At 34.0% G+C, this 25,541-nt stretch overlaps 1 protein-coding gene across 11 annotated transcripts in view; it reads right to left on the reverse strand.

The window, feature by feature from the left end:
- LOC115212426 (sorbin and SH3 domain-containing protein 1) overlaps nucleotides 1-25,541 on the reverse strand; it is a 504,251-nt gene that overhangs the window by 297,210 nt on the left and 181,500 nt on the right. For 9 of the 11 annotated variants that reach the window (XM_036503384.1, XM_029781340.2, XM_029781341.2 and 6 more), the window contains exons 3-4: nucleotides 16,629-16,681; nucleotides 6,592-6,741 (exon numbers count right to left, since the gene is read on the reverse strand). In XM_036503384.1, the coding sequence (XP_036359277.1) occupies nucleotides 6,592-6,741; nucleotides 16,629-16,638 (160 nt within the window). In that variant the 5' untranslated portion in view covers nucleotides 16,639-16,681. Of the gene's footprint in view, nucleotides 1-4,101; nucleotides 4,112-6,591; nucleotides 6,742-16,628; nucleotides 16,682-25,541 lie in introns of those variants that run through there. The other 2 variants (XM_029781344.2, XM_029781343.2) reach the window with 1 other exon arrangement.

Consider the following 25,541-nt stretch of genomic DNA (forward strand, 5'->3'; position numbering starts at 1 on the left):
TCAACAGAAATTATGTTCAAAATTGTTCCCTTGTGCTCTCCATTTTAAGAGTTTGTAACAGAGAATATGTCATGACACTTCTGTATTGAAAACAAAAGGATGATAGATTTGTCAGGAATTAGTGGAGATGTGAAATGGTATAGTGTCCGACTAAGTGTTTTTTGACCTTCATCATTTTGAATTCAAATAATACATATATCCATAAAGATGTCAACTATCTTCTTTGATCACAAAAATAGAGGGTTGGCAGATCAGCTTAGTTTGATTTTTCTTTTCTTCTTAAATTCAAAACAAAATTCAGTCATTGTAAGACTTGGTAATGTAAATGAGATGGTCATAAATGGCAGAACCATCTTTGATAATTTTAAATACATTAAATTGGATGTAGCCAAAAAAAAAAGAAGTTAAATAAATCAAGAAGCACCAATTTCCCATTAGTTTAGTATATAAAGGATATGTATTATAAATTGCTTGGCATTTTTAATCAACTAAGCACTCCTGAGCATAGAATCTTAAGTAAATTAAACAAAGAATCTTATGTAAATTAATTGATCATTAAAAATTTTGAATTTAAAGTTTCAAAATCATATTGACATTTTATTTGATATTGTTGCAATTTAATACGCATATACATTTTTATTATTTAATGACAAATCCAATGACTTAGGAAAAGGATAAGAAAAACCAACAAAGAATCTTAAATGAATGTTGGTTTTTCTCCTACATCAGTCTGTAATGATTAATTAGTTTTTTAGTGGTTTCACAGTACCTAATCCAGTTTCCAATATCCATTCTTATCATGTTATATAAACTAATACTTTGTTTAAATTTTACTTAAAAGCTCTTTTTCAAATTTCAAGTATCTATGTTTGGTTCAGGTTTTGCAATGCAGTGTGCTTTTGTTATTCCTTAATCTTCCACACAGAAATATCAACACTCTATCTAAGCACTTCACATCAGGTAGGATGAAAATAGCCTTAGAGGCAGAATCCTTTCTATAGGAGGGTAGTTCAATTTTAGCAATTGCATGTGAGTGTTTGAAGTGAAAATTATGTAGAGGTGTGATTTTTTTTTATCGTAGTATATATTAGATGTGATATTGTTTAGTCAAAATCACCAAGCTTAACAGTATGACCATTAAAGAATTTATGATATTTGTGAGTGCTTGGAAAGTGTTGAAATAGGAAGTTCTTAGCTACATTAAATAGGATTGAACTAAGATACAATAGGTTACATGGCAACTTTCATCCAATCTATTGTTATTACAAGGTATCTAATAATTTAAAAAGAAGGTTTACCCAGCTTATGTACTCTTTCAACTCCAGAGACAAGAAAAACAAATCCACTTCCCTATCCTATTTTATCTGGAGACAATGGGACCATGGAATCAGTCCATCCTGTTAACCTAAAGCATTCTCAACAAAGCACCCTCCTACTTACCCAGAACATGCAGCATTTGCTTTTGCTATGGCAAAAAAGAAGTGAGGCTCCCAATGTTAGAATCACTAACCAAAACAAGAGATACTTCAGTACACTGTTCATCAGTTGCTAGTAACAACCTTATCATACAGCAGCCAACATGATCTAAACTAGCCATTGAAAATGAGACTCACTCATCATCCAATGACAATCAATTTTATCAAAAGACAGTGAAGAAAGCTTTGTTACTCAAAAATTATCAGAAGTGTTTTTCTCACTTCTGTAATGCTACTGCAAATCAAACTGTTAAAACACACACTCACACACACACACTACAGTTTTTTTGTTTTGTTTTGACAATAACTTCTTTGGACAATGAAACTAATAGAGGCCCAACCAACTAAGTAATAAGCCATGGCTCATTGTAATGTATATTCTTAAAAAAAATAAAGTACTGGCATATATTTCATGACATAATATATCCTTGTGTGGTGGGTTCAAATCTAATTAGTTCATATCAATTCAAATTTTTAAACTATTTTAAACCTATAACAAATCTTTCAGTTGCTTTTAAACACTACATGTCTTTAAGCCTTTTAAAGCTGTTTTAAGGCCCAGCAGACCAAAACATATCCTGATATTGATAAAACAACAGAAAGCAAAATGCATATCATATAATTAATGATCAAATACTTTGAGATGACAAATATTTTGCTAATGACTTGATTAATTTTGTTAATGACTTGTGTTCAGTGAAATTAAAATTTTTACCTCCAAAACATGAAATTATTCTAATTGATAATGATTTTGGCTCAGGAGTGTATAATATTAATTAGTTGAACAAGTGCTCTATAAGATTTAAAAGTGAAATTAATTGTTTTAAATGAAATTCATATTATATATATTTAACATAATAAAAATAAATTATTTAACTGAAAGCTGCGATTGAAATGAAACAGTTTAACAGAAATTATTAGAAGTTATTCTAATTCATTAAAATTAAGAAAGCAAATATCCAATAGTATACATAAATTGACATTGTATTTCTGAAAATGTTTACAGTTTGTGTATTTCAACTCCATGTTTGTACCATTATTTCAAATGAGTACATGTATTGTGGAATTTGAATTGATTAAATATTTTTGAATATTTGAATTATAACTACTGGATATTGTCTATGAAAGAGTATTTTTGTGATGGTGGAGTTATGTAAGAAAGGCTTTTATTTTTTTATTATTTTTTAACATTAAATTTTTAAATGTTAAATAAAAGCTTTTTAATATTTTGCAATGATACATTTAAAACTCATAATATCTTCTTTAATGGAAAAGAACTTACATTCGGTACCAAAGAAGATATTTCTATAACATTTATGAAGATTTCAAATGAATATACATTAGACAGGAAAGATCCCATTTAACAAGAATCATTTTGTTTTAAGAATTGATTCTTTAATATTTGTCAAGTATCAGTCACAAAAAGATAAAAGGTCAGTTTCATTTTAGTGTGACTAAAATATACATTTAGTACCTAAACTCCTCTAATGAAGGGGTACCAAAAGCAACAACCATTCATATATTGAAAAGCACATTCCTAAAATAATGCTGTTGTTACATAAAGAATTTGGATTATGAAAATACATCTTTTTATTGTTAGCTTTGATGAATTCATTAGGACACTTCCTCGATCAATGACAAATATCATACTTTTCTCTAACTATTCCCCATTTTTATATTTTTCTATGTTAATAAATCTTGTAATTATTCATTCCAAGAGGAATTAAATTAAGAAAATCTTTATGAGCAAGAAAACTTATATGTACAACAATTCTTTAAAGACCTTGTTAGATCTTTCTTACTACTGATTACAGAATTTTGCTTTCCAAGTAAGTGAAGAAATCTTATCTCACATCATCATACCGTTGAATTAACAACAAATTCATCAACATGAGTCAGACTAATATATGATGGAGTCAAGAAACACTATGAAGAATAAAAGACCATCTGGATAAAAACATCATCTTCCAGTAGGAATAAGAGTTAAATAGTCGATATAAATCTTTGTAAGATTTCCATTTTTTTTAATGTTTAGAAGTTAAGAATTAAAACTGAAAAGGAAAACAGGTAAACTGTTCACTAGGTAGAGAAAAGAGTCAATTATTTATACATTATTGTTGGTGCTGCACTGCACTCCTACTAGTCTACTGCATTTCATTGTGCATATGATACCATAATGAAAAACCATAGAGGTACTCAGCAGTCATGTGTTCAAATTACACCATCTACCTAGCTTCGAGAAGCATTTTCCTAATATCACTCGAGCTAACTGGCATCAATGAGCATTTCTACTTTCTAAGTCAAGTAGTTAGCTACATTATTGACTGCCTGAATGACCATATAAATTAATATAGTCATATATATATATGTATATGACCCCTTGCTTTTTTAGAGGAGCTTGAATAGGTAATTTTTTAAAGACTAATCATTTTTAATATGGGAATAACGAAAGTTGACATAACTCTTCCATCTAGAATATTATAGAGATAGGGAATATTATAAAGATTTCAGCAGAACATAAGAAGAAACAAGTGCATTTTTCTTTATTGTTTAATTACCAAATGACAACAAATAAAATTAAGAAAAAAAAAACAATGTAACATGATTTAATCAAAGAGTCACCCACCTAAGTAAAGCTGAAATAAATAAATAAAATTTTTAAAATAAAATCTTTAAATAACTAATTTAATGGCAGAAGAATTTATTTAAAAATTTTTTTGTTCAGCAAACAGTTAATGAATAATTAAGCACATGACTTTAACTAAGTGTGTGTGTGTGTGTGTGTGTGTGTGTACACATGTGCTTATATTTAGTGGATCAATAATTAATTGACATAAGTGCTAGTGATGCACTACTTATGTAGATTGGATATTTTGTTTTAGTGAAATATTTTATAGCTGTGACTAAATAAACAATTACTCTGTGAAGGCAGAGAAACAATTTCTGATGAGCTGACACAAATAGCACTATATTTGATCAGATCAATCCCCCTTTTCCTGCTGGTGAAGTGATTGTATAGACATTTGTTTACATTTGTACAATATATATAATTACACATAAAACACTGGCTAAAGCTTGATCTACTATAGTCCATTTACCTAACATATAAATAAATTCATTTAGTTCCTCACAAATTTTTAGTGAAATGGGAGGCATTAAATAGCTTTCTCTTTTACCTTTTACATGCCAGAGATAATTTTCTGTCATGCCACTGATAAAAAAAAATTAGGTTGATTTTCTATCTGGTTACTTCCTTTATTAGACAAAAATTTTGACATTATTTAGCTTCAATGAATTAGCATTGACCAGTGTCTTCAACATTAAACTATCATCAGTTTTCTTTCTTAGCCTTTATTTGCCCCATTATCAGAACACTGAAGCAATACACATGTTATGTAAAAAGATTTTCCCCAATTCATCTACATTTAGTCACGATTTGAACACAGAACCCTTGCCCAACTAACTGGATTCATTCTATTAAATATCCAATCCAGTTAGGGGAACTAATGTTAGTTGAACCAACCAAAAAACCTCCACATGGCTCTTTATAGCACCTAAATCTGCTGTAAATCATATCCTATTGCCTAAGTAAGGAAAGGCAAGATGGCAACAGGTAGAAAGCCTTTAGTCAATCAGGTCCACTCAGATGACCTGGGTCTAAACATAAAAAACAACTGAAGCCATTAAAGTTGAATAACTTGAAGAGCACAGTAATAATAATATATCAGTGGAAATATATAAGAAAAGTTGACCACTAAACCACGTGATTGACTTATCTCTTTAATCATTGCAACTTGTTTAGAATAACAAAAAAATAATTGTTTCAAAAGCAGTCATTACTGCAATGTTGCACATGTTACTATTTAACTGCTTTATCTATGTTATCTGTGACATCTGTTATAACTTCTTACTAGAGATCAAAAGACATTTTTGAACTCTCATCAAGATAAAATGTCAGACGTCTATTACAATTCTGCATATGAAAAATTAGAATATCTTATAAAAACTGTGGGTTAGTTTTTAGGGCAATAGATAGCAGAAATGTTATAGCACAAGACAGAATGCTTTGAGTTATTGAGTTCTGGCTCTTTATGTTCTGAGTTCAAATCCCAACAAGGGTAATTTCACCTTTCATCCTTTGGGAGTCAAGAAAATAAAGTACCAGTACTGGAGTCAGTTTAATCTACTGATATTGGTGTGTCCCAGGCTTTTTCATGCAAGAGATAATGGCTGAGAAACTCAGATGGACTTTCTTAAAGCTGCTTGCATTTTAAAGGTGAATAGGGAATAAACCTAAGGTGGGCAAATTATTCCTATGGGGAGCAATGAATCCAGGTACTCTTGTCTTTGTAGGGCATAATGCTAGAACAATGCTACACAAATCCTATAATTATCAGGATATAGGGTATATACGGCATCATGCCCAATGCAAATTCACAGAAAAATAGTTGTTAAAGCACCACTGGAAGCTGTCTTCATATAACATGTAACCTGTTAAGTCCATAAGACATGATGACTAAAATTTCAAAATGAGTTTTAGGCTCTAAAGTGTGTTATGTATGAGGTTTGACTATGGTTGAACTTATAACCATGATAGATAGAGTGAAATTGTTCAATCCAGTACCAAAATTATTTTGTAGACTTGCTTTTGCTAGTCACTATACTGTAGAGCTTGCACATATACAATATTCAAGATACAATATTTTCATATTCATCAGAATGTCAAATTATGATAGTTGCATGCTTTTTTCCATGGTATGACTGTCATACCAAATCTTTTTAACAGTTCATTTAAAATTTACCTCTGCACTATGTTGAGCCACACAAAGCAAAGGCCATAGCAATATGAGCAAGGAATTCAAACACAAAGAATCACAGCAGATAAGGCTAACTTCTTTTAAATTCATATCCATTTACAAGTGTCATGCTATATGTGAACTACTATCCTCTAATAAAAGGCACTACACTAATTTTACTTGTCAGCAGAAAAGGAGTTACTGATTCAATAATTAAGCTCTAAACTAACTTGAAATTTCAAAGGTGTTCGATAATTTATAGTGCTAATATCTAATTTCTTCAGACAAAAATAAAACAATACAAGACAAACTTTTGTTACCTTTTCTTGAGTCCACGGTGATTTTCATATCTGGATTTGGAGTGGATGTCTCTGGTTCTGAAGAGAATGTGTGTAGATTGGCACCGGAAGTTAGAGAAGTACCATTCTCATTGGTGAACGATACCGTTCTGAAAGTATTCTGACAAGTATCTAATAAAAAAGAAATGTACATAGTGTATTTGTTAATTCAAATATGGTCTACAATAGTTCACAGCATTTTAATTTATAAGAAATTTAAAGAAAAAATTTTGTCATCTTATAACTTAGTTCTCACTGGTGGTATGATGGTGCAAAATATGATATTTACATGTTATTGAGGACATAGTAGTGTTGACTTTGGGAGGGGGGGGTTATATATATATATATATATATGGGTACAGGACATTACCAATGGTGCAAATAACATGAAACACATAAACAGACGAGGAAAAAATGAGTGAAATACATAAACAATGAGAAAAAAATGGAAAACAGGACAGGAAAACAGAGAAAGGACTCTTCATCAGTTGTTGGCTGTCTATCTACTCCTCATTTCGTGCATTCAACAAGAATATGAGTCTTCAAAGACAGTTGCTCCCATAAATTCTAAAAAAAAATTTTGGATTTATGGAGGGTCAAAGTTGGGAACAAAAAGATGACACTGGAGACATACAAGGAAACCAAATGAAAACAAATATGGAGGGTCATTAGACCAGAATGAGAGGAAAATAGTGAACGCTGGGTGAAACATTTTTTTGAAAATAGAAAAGATAGAACAGAGAGAGAAAAATATGCCCACTTGTTTAAACATGCAGGCAGGAAAAGAAAGATGGTCACACGAAAAGAAGAAAGATGAACGATGGTCGCGTGTGAGCAATGAGAGAGAAAAAGAGAAAGAGAGAGAGACAGATAGAAAATGGTGAAGGAGGGAGGGGGAGAAAAAGGGAATTAGAGAAAGGTGTAGAAAAAAACAGTATATATATATATATATATATATATATAATATATATATATATATATATATATATATATGACTGGATACTAAACTCTCTAATAAGATGTGGAAATTAAAAAGTTTGTTAGCAACACAGACTGAAACAAATATTATTAAACCAGTAAGAGAACCCCTAAGTGGTTGCCTTGAATTACATCGTATCACCTTAAGAACAAACAATGACACAGTGGATAATATAGTCTTAGATATACAATGAATGTAAAAAGACGGGTTAGACATGATAGGAATGTCTTTAATCACAGGTCTAGGGCTGACATGTTGCTAAACATCTATAGTGATTGCAATAAGATTTTGAACTGCATCTCAATATGGATAAAGACTTTTGTTTAGTAAACACAGCAATAAACACTCTTGTAGGAGTGGAGAATACGGTACATTCAATATATCACTAGTATTTATTGACTATAGTGTGATGAAAACTAAAATCGCCTTCAGTAGAATTATGAGAATAAAACTATAGCATGGTTCACTAATCATTATCATCACCGTCTAACGTCCGTTTTCCGCACTAGCACGGGTTGGACGGTTTGACCGGGGTCTGGGAAGCCAGGGGCCGCACCAGGCTCCAGTCTGATCTGGCAGTGTTTCTACAGCTGGATGCCCTTCCTAATGCCAACCACTCCGTGAGTGTATTGGGTGCTTTTTACGTGCCACCGGCACAGCTGCCAGGGGAGTCTGGCATCGGCCATGATCGGTTGGTGCTTTTAATGTGCCACTGGCACGGAAGCCAGTCAAGGCGGCACTGGCATCGGCCACGTTCGGATGGTGCTTTTTATGTGTCACCGGCACAGGTATCACAACTACTATTTCCATTGATATTATTTTGATGTTCATGTACTTTACTCTATAGGTCTCCTCAAGCACAGCGGGATGTTCTGGTATCCAAGGTACTTTGAATGGGCAGGGGCTATGCAGGACTGGTGCAGGAAGCAGCCCGGGTCTTTGCAGTCACAGCATATCTCCAGAGATCTCGGTCCTTCGTCATTGCCTCTGTGAGGCCCAACGCTCTGAGGTCATGCTTGACTACCTCATCCCATGTCTTTCTGGGTCTACCTCTCCCCCTGATACCTTCAACTGTTTGGGAGCGGCACTTCTTCACACATCTCTCCTCATCCATCCGCAGTACATGACCATACCATCACAAGCATCGCTCTTGCACACCACATCTGATGCTTCTTATGTCCAGCATTTCTCTCAGGGTGCTTACCCTCTGTCATGCGTGCACACTGACATTACACATCCAGCGGATCATGCTAGCTTCATTCCTTTCAAGTCTACGCATGTCCTCTGCAGTCACAGCCCATGTTTCACTACCGTGAAGCATGGCAGTTCGCGCACACGCATCATACAATCTACCTTTCACTCTGAGCGAGAGACCCTTTGTCGCCAGTAGGGGTAGGAGCTTTCTAAACTTTGCCCAGGCTATTTGTATTCAAGTGGTGACACTCTCTGAGCATCCACTTCCACTACTAACTTGGTCACCCAGGTAGCGGAAACTATCAACTACTTCTAGTTTCTCCCCCTGGAGTGTGATGGAATCTGTTTTTTACTATTTAAAACATTTCACATGGTGTAGATAAATATATTTGTCTTTTACACCAGAAAAAATATATAGAAGATTAAACTGTAAATTACATAAAAAAACTAGACAGTGAAAACCCATGTTATTGTTTCCTAAAGCCTAAGATTTAGCTTCAGTTTCTTAGTGTGAAGAGAATGAGGGGTAACTCTACAGCCAGCACCTAAATAGAATGCAGGGCAGCATTTCCAAGTGAAGTGAGTAAAATTAAGTGTACCGCCCAGAGATATGACAAAATGTTTACCCCACTTAAATTAAATTTAAACTTGTAGTCCAATTCCTTATCAACTCAGCTGCTTTACAGCTGATAATCATTGTTGTTGTTTAATCCCAGGTCAATGGTCAGTAGGCCTTTGATCAAAAGCATTCCAACTGTGACCATCTTATTTTTTACTAAGGCACAGAATCCAGGATCACCATTATTCAACGTTTCCATCCATTTGAAAGGGAGCAGTGTGATTTGAAGGAAACTTTGTTACTCTTTCTAAGTGGTCGAGTAATAACACGGAGGCTCCCTCATTGGTTTAAAGAGAATCTTATCTTAACCCTTTTGATACCAACACACCTGAGACTGTTCCTGATTCTTGGGTACAAACTTCTTGTTTGAAGTGACATCAATTAAAAACTTTCTACAAAATTTCATGCTAATTTATGTTCCAAACACCAGCTTGATAATGACAGGTATTTTAGTAAATTTTTCATTTGCAAAGTTAATTAAAACAAAGGCAATATATTTCAACAGAAATATGCTAAAGAAAGGTGAAGGTGACAAAAACTTATAAGTTACGATTGTAAGCATTTGATTGGCTACTATTGAGTTTTAAGTTTGTTCAAGCAAAATTGAGTGGTGCTTACTCATTAACTTAAGTAGCAAATCAAATATTACTGGCTGCTAAATCCACTAAATACACTGGACTTCTTTCATTTAACCATGACAGTAAATGGCAGAAATGGATGAATGCCAAACTAAATACCATGCAGAATTTAGTAATTCCTCTTCACATTCTGAGTTCAAACCCCACTAGGGTTGGCAATGTGTTTCATCCTTTGTGGGATGGTAAAATAAAGTATTACTTAAGTACTGGCATCAATTAAATCAACTGTACCCTCTCATAAAAATTATGGCTTTGCACCCCAAAAAAAAAAAAAAAAATCGTAGTTGTCATCATCATCATCATTATTATTATTATTAATTCAAGAGTGTCTAAGTGATATAAATGGCAGAGTGCCAAATAAACTTTATGCAGTATATACTTATACCTTTTCATCCTTCCAGTGTCAATTAAATAAGACAATGAAATACTAGGTTTAAATTCAGTTAACTGCATTCCTTCCCAAATTTGTGATCTTATATCAAAACCATACACTTTGTGGAACATTGCTAGAGGACAAAGCAAGAACTCACTAGTGACACACTCTTGTGGACACCCTGACATGGATATATTTCAGTTGGTCATCCAGAAGCAATGACCAAAAATTTATGTCACATACATATTTGAATCAAATTGACATGTTCATATTATACAGCTATTTTTGAAAAAAAAAATCACATTTTATATTGTGTTCTGTAATTTGAAAAAGTATAAAATATTAGTTGAATAAATGTAGAAAGCTATGTGCATGCTATCTTTTCACCATTTTTCTGATAGAAGCAGAATGTCAACTTGCTTCCCTTTTCCTATCTAAGTGTTTACATAACAACGTAAGATTATATATATCATAGGTATTGTAAATTGACAGAAACTTAATTTAAGTGGATAAGTATCTATTAGCATCTAAAACTATTCACTATCTGCTCTTACTCAAGAAAAAATGTCTTTGTGGCATTTATAACAGAAAAATGTTAAAATAATACAGAATAGGATGCAACAGCTCATCTTGCTTCCCTTGCACAGATTTTTTTTTTTTTGTGTGTCGTCTGCCACTGCTTGTCGTCTCATGCTAATTCCAACAATAAAAGATTGAAGCCTAAGATGTCATGTAGTTTGTATTAATTTTACAGAACATTAAAAGAATCATCTTATAAAAAATAAGTAATATATATATATATATATACATATATATATATATATATATAGACAGACAGACAGACAGAGAGAAATTTTGTGCAGACATGAGATGTTACCCTACTCTCCTACTAAATACTATGCAAAATTATGATGCAAAATTATCAGGCAAATCTGAGCAAGCTTGATCTGATCATGATTATAATGATCGGCACAAAACTGCCAAGAGAGCTGTTTTTTTTCTTATAGTTGTTAGAATGGTAACATTTTATTTTCAAATAATATTAATTTTGAGCGAACATCCTTGAAAAGACAAAAATAAGGAAAAGAAAGAATTTGCTGAAATTTAGAATTATGCAATCAAAGATGCTTGTATGTATGGCAGGAGCACTGCCCCACATGTGGGAGTAGTACTCTATTCTAGGTTAGTAGTTGGGGGATGAAGTAATTTCTGGTCCTGAAGAAGAAGACCAGTTTTTGTAAAGCACTCTCTACTATGATGAGATGTTCATGTGCATCACCCATATTAGTGAAGTGTAGCATTTGGAGAACCCTTAAGGGTTCTAGTTGCATATAAATAAATCATGTATCATGGAGATGAGGTACGATACTGTTTTATTGATATGTACAGCAACTGACTCTGCTGTTGAAGGAGACAAGATTGGTATAACCCTCACTGGAGAATGTTTATAGTTCCCTGTTCATGAAGGTTTAGCATGAGACATCTAAGCTGCATGTGGATCATACTAGGTTGTGGAAATGAAGGGTAACGGGAAAGGTGGTATCACTTACACAAGAGTGGAAATTGTTGAATACATTGAAGATGCTGAACATTTATAATCTTTTCAAAATGTATATATTAAATGGATTGTGTCCCTTTATTTCTGAATGCTTTCTTGTAAGCACTCCTTCAAGTAGTTCATAACATAGACTAGAGTTATTCTCACAATAAGCTCATAATGTAATAAAATATTTGTTTTTAAAAATTAGCTTAGAATTAAATTCAGCATCATCACCATCATAACTGCCATTATTATTATTAGCAAAATTATTAAGTCAGCAAGCTGGCAGAATCGTTAGCATGCCAGGCAAAATGCCTAGCAGTACTTCATCTGTCACTATATTCTGAGTTCAAATTCTGCCTTTCATCCTTTCAGGGTCAATAAATTAAGTACCAGTGAAACAATAGGGTTGATATAATCGACTAGTCACCTCCCACAAAATTTCTGGACTTGTACCTTTAATAGAAAGGATTATTGTTATTATTATTAATATTAAGGCGATGAACTGACAGAATTGTTAGTATGCTGGACAAAACACTTATTGGTATTTTGTCCATCTTCACATTCTGAGTTCAAATTCAGCCAAGGTTGACTTTGTCTTTCATCATTTGGGGACAATAAAATAAATACCAGTTGAACACTGGTGTTGATATAATCAACTTACTGCTCCCTTGAAATCGCTGGCCTTATGCCAAAATTTGAAACCATTATCATTATCGTTGTCGTTGTTGTTGTTATTATTATTATATTATTATTATTATTATTATTAGGACTGTGGATTGGATGAATAATTAGGGAACTGGACAAAATCATTTTACATCTGCTTTCCATTAAAGCATATGCTGGAAAGAGTGTCACATCCCAGATTAGATTGGTATTGTTTCTAAAAGTAGAGACTCTTCTTCATGCCAACCACTCTAGAGTGTAATAGGTGCATTTTATCATGGCATCAGTTCTAAAAAGTATGCTATATTCTCAGCAAAAGTAACTTCCTCTCTATCCTATGTTGTCTCCATTTGCCAACTACTTTATAGAGTGTTTTGGGTACATTTTATTGAGGCACCATTAACAAGGGTTGCCTTCTGCAAGACGAAGGGTCCTGTCTACAGAAAACATGAATGGGATGAGCGGAAGACTGATGTCCTGGAGGGTGACAGCAGGGTGATGAAAAGAGGCATAACAGAAGAGGTGAAATGGAGGATTGACGGATAGCAACCCAAGTGGGTGATTAAGAGAGAGAGAGACAAAGAGAGAGTAAGTGAGTGAGTGGGGACGAGCAATAGCAATGACCACTCAAAATTGAGTGTTAGACACCAATGAAGCAGTTGTGGTGAAGCAAACCGAGCCAAATCTTGGGTAAAATCGCTTATGCTATAGAAAATGGTCTGCTCATCAATCAAACTGCTTCCTATCTAGTGTAAATTTCTTGTTTCGTTCCCGAAAAAAAAAAAATGAAAATGTTTTGTTATTTCATTAAAATTGCGGTAACATAGAAGAACCATAATTCACCTCAAAGTGACATAAGAATTATCTCCCTTGATAAAAAACAAACGTTCTATTTTCATTCAATCTATATAACTACACACACAATGATATTTATACATCAAATTATATAATCTGTAAACAATTTCAAATTAACTCTTTCAATACCTAACATCAAATATATTGGATCAAAACAACTTCTACTCAAAATTGTAGTTTCTCTCCGATTTGTGTGTGTGTGTGTGTGCGCGCGCGCGCCCGTATAAAATAATAATAATGAAATTATTGTATACAGTGCCCAGGTGCACTACAGGTGTATATATCCATGTGTAATAATAATTTGTCAACCTTACGATAATGTGAGATCGTGTCACTTATTTACAAGCAACATATTCATTTTGCTTAGGGTTTACAAACATTTTTTTCATGGCTTGTAGTTATTTACAATAAAATGTTTTGTACCATAAGTCAGCACGCAAACAACAACCACAGACTGTTTTTCAATCTCTTCTTCACTTTCTTGTCAAGCCAAGTGAAACTGTAGTTATGGCCATTTCCAGTGTCATGTAAATGGCACCTGTGCCGTGAAATCGCAGTTGTAACGGTTGTCGGGTTATGTAAATCGCACCTGTTCCAGTGGCACGTAAAATGTACCTAATTAAACTCTTGGAATGGTTGGCATTAAGAAGGGCATCGGGTCGAAGAAACCATGCCAAATCAGACTGGAACCTGGTTCAGCTCCTCGGTTTACCAAATCTTGTCAAACCCAACCCATGCCAGCCTGGAAAATGGACATTAAATGATGATGATGATGATGATGATTGATTGATTGATACATACATACATACATACATACATACATACATACATACATACACACACCACACACACACACATACATATATACATATATATATATATACACACAAAGCAAGCTGCAAAATGAAAATGTGACAGCCCACTTTTTATACATTACCATATTTAGTGTTCAAAGTTTGAATATTATTATTTTTTTTATAAATGTCAACATATTCAATTCTATACTTGTTTATTAATCAATAACATCTAATTTGTAAATTTGTAATGTCATTAGTATAAAAGAATTCTTTTTACGTTATGGTTTCAATCTGTTTCAATCTGCATTTTAATGCAGACAAGAGTTTTTCCCCATTAGTTGCTATGGACAACAAACCAAGTTAGTAGCTTTGAAACTGGAACTTCTACGTGATTCCCTGACGTGCTAGAAAGTTTTAAAAAGGGAAGGACACATTGGGTACTATACTCCTCGATACACTATGCCTGAATAAAATATTGCAAGGATATGGTTAGTATGCTTTGATTATAGGTCTGTTGGATCACAGCTGATCTGAAGATAACAATAACAATTGGCTATAAATGATAATCCATGACTAAATGTGTCCTAAGGACACAAAACTGTTTTCATTAAGTGTTGCTCAAACGAGTCAGCCCAGCAAGAACTAATCCGTCTAAACATTATAATCATAAAGATTTGGAGAGATTTGAACTCAGCACTGCACATTAACAAAACACTGGTTAAATTTACATATTGAATATGTGTTTTTCTGTTTGAATCTGTTACAAACCAAAACTACTGTAGCATTGAGGCAATACTAGAGTAATACATGTAATTAGAGTATGTGAAAGAATGAAAGTTTTATCAGATCAATCTACTTCCTATACTTTTATATATTTACTAGTTTCAATCAATCATATTGATTCCAATGCTTATTTCAGTCTATTCTTTATCTGATCAATCTGTCAAGCTATAAAGTTACAAGAGAAAAAGACAAAATACCAAAATATATGTTAATATAAGCATTGGACTGGAGTCTGAGGAGTTGTCCGCAAAGCTACAGCCTTCATGGATGCAAAGCCATTGGTCACTCTATAACCAGGCATTAACTTTATTTCTTAAATGCTTTACTACTCTATACTTTAGAGTGTGCTTCTTTTTTAGATATATTATACTTTGACAATATCATCATCGTCATCATCATTGTCATTTAACATCCGATTTCCCTGCTGGCACAGGTTGAAATGTTTGACTGAGAATTGGCAAACCAGGAAGCTACACCAGACTCTGATCTGATTTGGCAAGGTTTCTTCAGCTGGATACCCTAATGCCAACCACTCTGAGAGTGTAGTGTGTGCTTTTTACATGCCACTGGCATGGGTGCCAGTCAAGCAGCACTGGCATCAACCATGCTCGAATGATGCTTTTTATGTGCCACCAGCACAGGTACCAGTCAGATGGAACTGACATTGGTCATGCTCGAATGGTGCTTTTTACATGCCAATGGCACAGGTGCCAGCCAGGCAGCATTGGCATCGGCCCCACACAAATGGTGTTTTTTTACATGCATTAACTATGATTTCACTTGGTTCAACAAGCATGCCATATCACCCAACAATTGACGGGTGCTTTCAAACAACCCAGTTATGCAACACTGGCATTGGCTATGATTACGATCTTGCTTGGCTGGGTGGGTTTTCTCAAGCACAGCATATCTCCAATGGTCTCAGTTGCTTGTCACTGCCTCTGTGGGGTCCAATGTTCAATACACACACACATATATATATACATATATATCATTGTTTAATGTCTGCCTTCCATGTTGGCATAGTTTGAATGGTTTGACAGGAGCTGGCCAGGCAGAAGACTACCCCAAACTTCTGTGTCTGTCATAGCATGGCTTTTACAGCCGGAAGACCTTCCTACCTTCCTAACACCAACCACCCCACAGAGTGGACTGGGTGCTTTTTACATGGTACCAGCACTGGCAGGGTCATCAAATAACATGCAAGACAATGAATCTTTAAGAGAGGAGGAGAAATTGGAGGAGGTGATCTTGTATCAGATGGTGAAATGTTAGAGTATGACTGAGAGAGATAGAAACAGGTGTCTTGCTGTAAAGGAGGTACATGGTTACTGGGGTGAGAGTAACAGAGGAGATGTTTGGCTTCTACTGCACAGTGGGATTGAACCTAGAAACATATGATTGTGGCGTAAATTTATTAACCACACATCCATGCTAGCATCTCTGTAACATACAATCTTAGATTTAATTGCAAATTAAAATTTAATTGTTGCTTAAACAAATAAAATGTTTTTAAAAATCATTTCATTCAATTATTCTAAAAAAAAAATTAGATATATATAAACATTACATTACCAAAATTCATTCGGTTGTTGGTTTTGTATAAACCTCCATTAAACAATAAACTTCTGAAATAAAAAGAAAACAGAGTAAAGGAAAGGGAATCATTTAAAGAATATGAAAAAAAAAAATCAATAACTATGTCTTGTTTTTAAAAATCACAGGGCAAAAATAAACTTAATTTGTTCCCACCTTCACTGGGCCATGGATTACTTTTAATTAATAGAGTTTGCACTGTCAGAACAAGTTTACAATTTTAAAATAATTTCTTCCTTTTCTCCCCATTAATCTCAGAGTCCCTACAAAAAGAAAAAAGTCACAAACCTCCCAAGCCTTTACTGACTTAACCATAAAAAAAAAATGAAAGTAGTAAATTAAACTGATTTTAATTTATCATTCTCTCTCACACACACACCCCACACAAATGTAAAATACAAAAACAAAACTCCAGTCCTTCCTGGGACAAGGGTTCACCTGTTTTCTTTATTTCTGTTGATGTATCTCCACAATAATTAAGTTTCGTGGGCACAGAACATGTTCACAACCTCTGATGTACAGAATCAAAGAATTTAAAAGATATCAAAAAATGACTTTGAGGGGAAAATATTCAAGCAACCATTGGTCAGTTCAACTAGTCAGTGGCAGCAATTCTTTCCTTGTATGTTCCACATGGCACAGTAGACAAGAGATTGGTGTCAGTTAGTTCGGACCCCAAAATGACAATTCAATGACAGTTGCTACTACATAGAGAGATATAACCAGATTGGTGATGCCACTCTATCATCCAAACACTACATGGGTATAACAGCCTATGATTTCAAGGGAAGATTTACACAACACACGCACTGCTTCAAGGATAGAGAAAACTCTACCACCACCCCCATCCAGAAATTACTTCCCCAGTATGCATGGAGCATCCTTGAAAGGGCTGGCTTTTTACATGGAGTTCACAATTGCCAACTCTGCTTCCCTGAGAAAGTACATACATTTTAGCAGCTTGCAGTATCCATCAATAGGAAAAAAACCAATGTATTGTTGTTGTCACCAAAGATACACCCTATTCATGAACTTTAAACACTGACAATCTGAAAATACCACCCAAAGCTAACTAAATCATATGTATATGCTACTATCATAGTGGCCTACTATCATTCAGCTGCATTTACATCATACAGCCATGCTCAACACCATCAAACTGGTTTTCTCCACAAAAATGTCAGATACCAACATCCAATCTGCTCTACAACGAGGATCATATAATGAATGAATTGCTGTCACTAACTAGCTGAAGTATTTAAGTGACCTAAACTGATCAATGGAGGCCTAAATAATTTAACCTAGAGGCCATTATAAAATCTCTTAAATTCACAGAAGTGTTATGCACTCATGTAACTTCAAGTAATGAGAAGGTGAATCAACCTGTTATTAAATGCAATTTCAAAGTAAGTAAGCGTGTGTTAAGTATTAACTATTAGAAAGAAGAGTACTCAATACCATAGTATTATATTTTGGCCAAGTCAGCCTCTTGCTACTCTGAGTCTCACCTGTAGATACACAGAAACGTCAGACAAACTGTGACTTGACATTTTCATTCATTACCTCTAATATTCATTATCTGCTTATTCCAAATTGTATACTTGAAACATTTGTTCCCTCTTCTTTTTCTTTTCCTATTTCTTCCTTTTTCTTTTCCTATTTCTTCCTTTTTCCTATCCTTCTTTTTCATTCTTTCCCATTTTTTGTCCTTTCCTTTTACCTGGTCTTTCTTTTGCTCTCCTTTTTCTTCTTTCCCCTCTTCTCCCTCCTCCTCTTCATTTTACCCGCCTTTATTTTTATTTTCCTTTTAATTACTCTCCTTTTTTTCTCTTCCTCTTTTTCTACTTCCTTCCTTCCCTTCCATTTTCCTCATTTTTACCTCTTTAACAAACTTTTTTTCCCCCCACTATCACACCCTTTGACTAGAAAACTATAACTATATATGTGCAAACTCCTTCAATTTTCCAGTCACTACTTGTTTTAAGATCCTGTGTGCCTACAACTGAAACTCAGAGTAGCAAGAGGCAGATAATCTAAAATAAAATATATAAAATATACACATGCATATAAGCACACACACACATTTATTTCTTTAGTTGTACTTGTTTGGCAAGTAATTTAATCAAAAATCATGTGTTGGAACTAAAACAACTGCATCATCATAGAGCTATTGTAGCTATTAAAAACTTATATTCACTTTTACTTTTGTATACGTACCCAATAACAAACCTATTGCAAAATAATAATACAGTAGGCTAGAATAAATAGTATATTTAGTAACTATAGTGACAACTATGATGTAATTGTTCTAGATATCATTTATTTGATTTATGTCTGCATTTACATGCTGGAAGTTACAACCAGATGCCCTTCCAGAAGCCAATTCTTATCTTTTTTCAAGTAAGAGACTTTTTTTTCCATTGGTCTTCACAAGCACTGAGCTACAGGTCATATTGTTTACAGGGAATATAAATATATCACTGTCATATTTGCTCAAATGGTGTTATGCAAGAAAACACAGAATGTAAACATTCACACACAAACAATATTACTCAGCCTAAGCCTATAGTAGTAGACATTTGCCCAAGGTGCCATGTAGTGGGATAGAACCCAAAACCACACAATTATGAAGTGAGCTCTGGCTAATAAAAACTGTTATATTCATTAAATATTTTACACACACACACAGAGTTCCCTAAAAATATTCTGAAGCACAAGTGTGGATAAATAGTCATTTGCTTAACATTTTAAGATCAAGGTTATGTATCATCAGTAAGTGCCTTTCTGAGTTTTCTACCATCTTCCAAAAAAAAAAAAAATGAAAAAAAAAACTGGTACCTATTTTCCACATCTCCTGAACCGAGACAATGTAAAATAAAATAGAAAATGCCTGCTGTAGATTTAAACTTATGATCTGTAGGCAAGTAGTCCAATTCTTGATCCACATTGCCTCTACCCCTGCATGTCATTGGTAATTATTTTATCTGCCATGGCTGGATGAGAGACAGTTAGCAACCAGTAGGACTTTAAGCCAAAATACTGAAGTACATAATTAGATTAGATACAAGCATAGCACAAAACCCCTGAGACAAATGAATTCAGCACACAGGAAAAAACCCAGAGATGTGATGGCATAACTAGGTTTCAATCAACACCAACTCCACCAGCTCAATTTCTGTTACATGTTGGTGATGAAGTGACTTATTAAATAAAACAGATGATACCTTAGGGATGGCAAGAGCTTTCATTCATACCAAATATTCTAACAAGAAAGCTACTAAATACCCTTTCCAGATTATGTATGAACCTACGTACACTCTTCCATCTGCCATTCACCACCATCACTACTCACCAATCCTACAGAATCTACATCTGACAGTAGTTACATGGAATTAACTTCTAAAGTTGAGATAATTGATAAAAATATTTCAGAAAGACTGATAAAACAGGATTACTAACAACATTTTTTTAATTTCATTTTATTTAAAGAGGGTGAGTTGGGTTTAAAAAGGAAAAAAAAAAACAAGAACAGAGAGAGAAGGAAAAGGAGGAAATACTTTATTTCTTTTTTCAAAAACATTTAATATTATTTAATAGGGAAGTGATGACGTCAACACATGAGATCAGCCAACTACATAAATGCATTACAGTATTTAATTATCATTATCATTATTATTTATCTTATAATTACCAAGCATAATGAATTAGCAGAATTAGTTGAATGGTTGAAAAGATGCTTCGTAATGTTTCCTTTATTAACTGTACTCAAATCCTACCTTTCTAAGGTCAATAAAATATGTACCAGTTGAGTACTAGAGTTGATATAGTTGACTATTGCAAAGCTTGTAACCTTGTGTCTATGTTTTTGACAAATGTATTACTTAAGAAGTGATACTTGTTAGTGACGTCAGACATGTAAGTTTTTATGAAACTCTTGATAGTTCTATCTACAACACTGCTATCTCTTGCAGTACATCACAAAATTAGTTGGCACTAGATCTGACTTCAGTGGGGAATTGATAATTTAGATCAGTCTAATTTGTTAGACAGGATGGCAGTCCTAAGCCTAGCCAAATTCAATTTTATCTTCAATAATTGGATCACTCAATGTACAGTGACATCTGTTTGGTGATCCAACTAAATGGCCATACGTTCAAAGCATTTTGCATCATATACTCAGCTGGCCATCATTTCTGCATATTTTGGCACTGAAGCCACTGTTGCTGCAGAAGTTGGTCACATTACTCTTATTCAAACTGGGACACAGGAAAGCTATGCCTGCAAGTGCAGACATCACTGTCTGTGATGGTGTTAGACACATCAGAAATTGGTTGGTCAGCACCAAACTAGAATACCAGGAGGTAACAGGTGCATACATTAACTAGGACAAGTTGGTAGGCTTGTAACTCAGCATCTAGAGAGTCAGTCTACATAGGATGATGGTTTCTATCACTGGACCCAGTAAAGGTGATAGGTTTAAACCAAGCTTTCAATGAAGAAAAATTAGGAAGAAGCCATGAGCAGAATTTCATTCAGAATGGGTTGAGAAGCTGAAAGATCAGCAGAGGAGTTTAATGTCTAAAATCATGTTAGTAGTGTACTACAACTTGACTGTAGTACCATGTCCCAGAATATCTGACCAGATTGGAACATATATTCTTTCTTTTCATGGTTCCATTAGTCACAAGGACTTTTCTGCCAACAACTACACCTAGGAGTGTTTTCAGGTATGTTGTTGATAATGTGCAAAGAATGTGTTGGGGTTGGCACATCTGTGAGATTTCTGAAGGATGGTGATAAGTGAACAGGTGTGGTCATTATTCATGTGACATATCTTTTTGCAGATCACTTTTTGACTAAGCTTCATTCCTGGACAATGGACAATGTAGTCAGTGGAACTCAACATTCTACAGAGAGTAGTACAAGTATAAGTCATTATGGCCTTTTAAAAAAATCCTCATTATTGTCAGCTTTTTATATAACAAATTGACTCAGAGAGAATGCATTGTGATATTTTTTCTTGTTTTTACACTCCTTTTTCAAATCCTATCTAACGCTCTAATGATTCTTCCAAGCCAACAAAGATATACGTTAATTATTTTCATCTTTTTATGTTCTAAGTTGAAATCCTGCCAGAACTGATTTTTGTCCTTCAGCCTTCTAGAATTACTCAAACAAGTACCTGGTATTGATTGTAACCATCACCTACAAATTTGTTAATCTCTGCTAAGGTAGTATTGCAAGAATATTTAGCAATTAGATCACTATATCTTATGTCGTGATTTGCTAGAATGTTACCTATTACCTACATCATAAAAAAAATCTGACCAATCAAGACTTCACATGGAACCAGCTCCCATGCTTCTTTCTGAGCCACACCACCACTATATATTCAGCATACCTTAGCTACAAGGTAGTGGACAGCAGCTGACCCAAGTGCTGGAACAACTCAAAAGCAATGACCAGACAGCAAACAAAAGTTACCAGAAGACAGTAGTATAACCAGCAGCTAACCACGCTGAACAAACAGTATCAGCAACACAAGGACCAGTTAACCTTTTGACTGTTGCTACTATCACACCAATCCAGGAACAATAATCTTCAAACTCTCTCAATGTTTTGTTGTTCATAGTTATGACATTGTTTTTTGTTTACAAAAAGAATAAATATTTTTTTTTTTATCTAAAAACTCAAATAGATATCAGTGTTTTTCTTCATAAGAGTAGCATAATGCCATACTAGGGACATTATTATAAACCCACTATTTTGAGTTCATACCCAACTAGCATCAACTTTGCCTATTGTCTTTTGGGTCCCTAACTTCTTGGAGATTTTAGGTAAAATTATACTAATGTGTCCATCTGTTTTAATTTAATTAAATTCTATGTCTTTGTGCAGCTGAGGATTGTTCTGCATTTAAATTGATATAATGGTTGCATTACTCAATTAAATGGAGTTGCGTGAAACGATCATACTGCATTGCCTCTGGATATCTTTGTTGCTTATTTTGATTATATGTGTGTGTGTGTGTGTGTATATATATATATGAGAGAGAGAGATACAGTGAGGGGAAATAAATATTCGTACTTGTCAAAATTCTTTATTTATCCAATTTCTAATGAACATAAATGGGATATACCAATACTATATTTGCATACACATGCATAAACTAAGAATATGCAAAAGAAACTAATAAATTATAGTAACTAAGGAATTTATATACAATTATAAATATTTAGGGGTGAAAAAAGTATTCATACAGAACATAAATAACTGATAATTCTGATTTAATACTTCATAGCATAACCATTATTCAGTTCCACTTCAACTAATCTCTTATAATTCTTAATCAATGTCTTACATGTTTTTTTAGGAATTTTTTCCCGTTCTTCTTGACAAATTTTCTTCAAATCTGGAATGCACGTTGGGGTTCTTGAATGAATTTTAATTTTCAAATAACGCCACAAATTTTCAATGGGGTTCAAGTCAGGTGACTGACTTGGCCATTCTAATAATTTTATATTGTGATCGACAATCCATTTTTTGGTAGACTTCGCCATGTGCTTAGGGTCCTTATCCTGTTGTAAAACCCACCCTTCACAAAGCTGGAGCTTTTCTATAGAGTCCCATAAATTATTGTTCAAAATATTTTGGTACATCTCTGCATTCATTCTACCATCTATCACATGTGAATTACATGTACCATTTGCAGAGAAACACCCCCACACCATGATGTTGCCACCTCCAAACTTTACGGTAGGAATTGTGTTTTTCAGCGAATAGGTGGTACCATCTTTCCTCCAAACATGTCTACGCAAATTTCATCCAAACAATTCAATTTTCGACTCGTCTGTCCATAGAACATTTTCCCAGAATGTATCAGGTTTATCTTTATGTTCATAAACAAATTTTAAACGGGCATCTCTTTGCCTTTTAGTCAACAGTGGAGTTTTTCTAGGAGAACGTGACTTCAGTTCATTCCTATGAAGTTCATTGCTGATTGTTCGTAGTGTAACACTAGTCCCTGAAGCTAACAAATCTTCTTGCAACTCCCTTCTGGTGATCATTGTGTTTTTTTCGATTCTTCACTTCATTTTTCTTAAAGATCTAGGGGAAATCTTGCATGGTGCACTGGATCTTATTCTGTTTTCAACAGTTCCCGATTTTTTATATCTTTGAATAAATGAAGATATGGTAGAAAAATGGAATACAAAGGGTCTCTGATATTTTCCTGTAACTTTTACCTGCTTTCCATTGTTCAATAATTAAGTTTTTCACTGTATTTGTGAGTTCTTTACTTTTCGCCATTATTACCATACTAATTTAAAGTAGTATCGTAATAATGGCGAATAATGACAACTGATAAGATTATTGGAACAAATGAGAAAGTTCTAGTAAAAAAAATTATTTTAACAGTTTTTGTCATATAGAAAATCATAAATTTATTCTGTATGAATACGTTTTTCATCCCTAAATATTTATGATTGTATATAAATTCCTTAGTTACTATAATTTATTAGTTTCTTTTGCATATTCTTAGTTTATGCATGTGTATGCAAATATAGTATTGGTATATCCCATTTATGTTCATTAGAAATTAAATAAATAAAGGATTTTGACATGTACGAATATTTATTTCCCCCCACTGTATGTGTATGTATGTAATAATGTATATATATATATATATATATATATATATATATATACACATACAAACACACACAATAGGCTTTGTTTCAGTTTCCATCTCATACGGCTTTGATCAGCTATAAGTAGAAGACACCTGCCAAATGCACTATGTAGTGGGACTGAACCTGAAATCATGTGCTTGGGAAGGAAACTTTTTACAACACATCTATACTTGCACTTAACACAGAATGAGAGCATCTACTCTTCATTATTTTAAGATAGATGGGTGCAGCAAATAAACCAGCTGATGTTAATGCTTGTGAGCTAGGTATGTTAAACATAAATACACTTACAGTAAATAACCAGTATGGTTGTTTAAACAATCTACACTTGAATTTGTAAATAGAATAAGATTTGCACTGACTTCACCCCTTTCAACATAATAGCCTGGTGATAGTTGGTCAACAAATAAAGTAATTTAAAAAAACCCACAGAAGTTGATTCAGGCACCTTCCTACTTGGACTCCTCATTATTACTGTTATGGTTCTTAAGCCCCAAGTCAGGGTTGATTGAGCAGATCTATAGCCAAAGTGAAGCGTATGCTCATTGGTTACAAGAGTGTAGAGGTAGAGGCAGGTGTAGTGCATAGTAAGTGTCGGAGATGTATGGTGGTGAAGAAGGTAGTTAGAAAGGTAATCAATGTAAAATGGGAGTGGAGAGGACAGTATAAAGAATGACAGATGGATATCAATGGCTTTTATTTAGAAAGTGTTAAATAACTTTTCAAACAATTGTACTCTTAAAAAAAAAATTTTGTTATTGTAGAAGCAACTGGCTTGAGTTAGGCTCAGAATCATGAGGTAGTAAGCTCAATTCCTGGATCAAGCTGTGTGTTGTATTCTTGAGGAAGACACTTTATTTCACGTTGCTCCAGTTCATTCCACAGTTGAAATGAGTTGCAACATCACTTAGCGCCAAGCTGTACTGGTGTTTGCCTTTCCCTTGGATAATATCAGTGATGTAGAGAGGGGAGGTTGGTATGTATCAGCAACTGCTACTCTTCCATAAACAATCTTGCCCAGACTTGTACCTAGAAGTGTAACTTTCTAGGTGCAATCTCATAGTCATTCATGACCAAACAGGGTCTTTACCCTTTATGGTAAAAAGCATTCCAACCCCCATCTTCCTCACATGCATTGTATGCCTAGGGCTGTAATATTTAATATAGCCATTCCATTTTTTAAAATGGTACAGTTTAATAT

This window comes from Octopus sinensis, linkage group LG5 (assembly GCF_006345805.1).
Source record: "Octopus sinensis linkage group LG5, ASM634580v1, whole genome shotgun sequence".
Classification (NCBI taxonomy): Eukaryota; Metazoa; Mollusca; class Cephalopoda; order Octopoda; family Octopodidae; genus Octopus; species Octopus sinensis.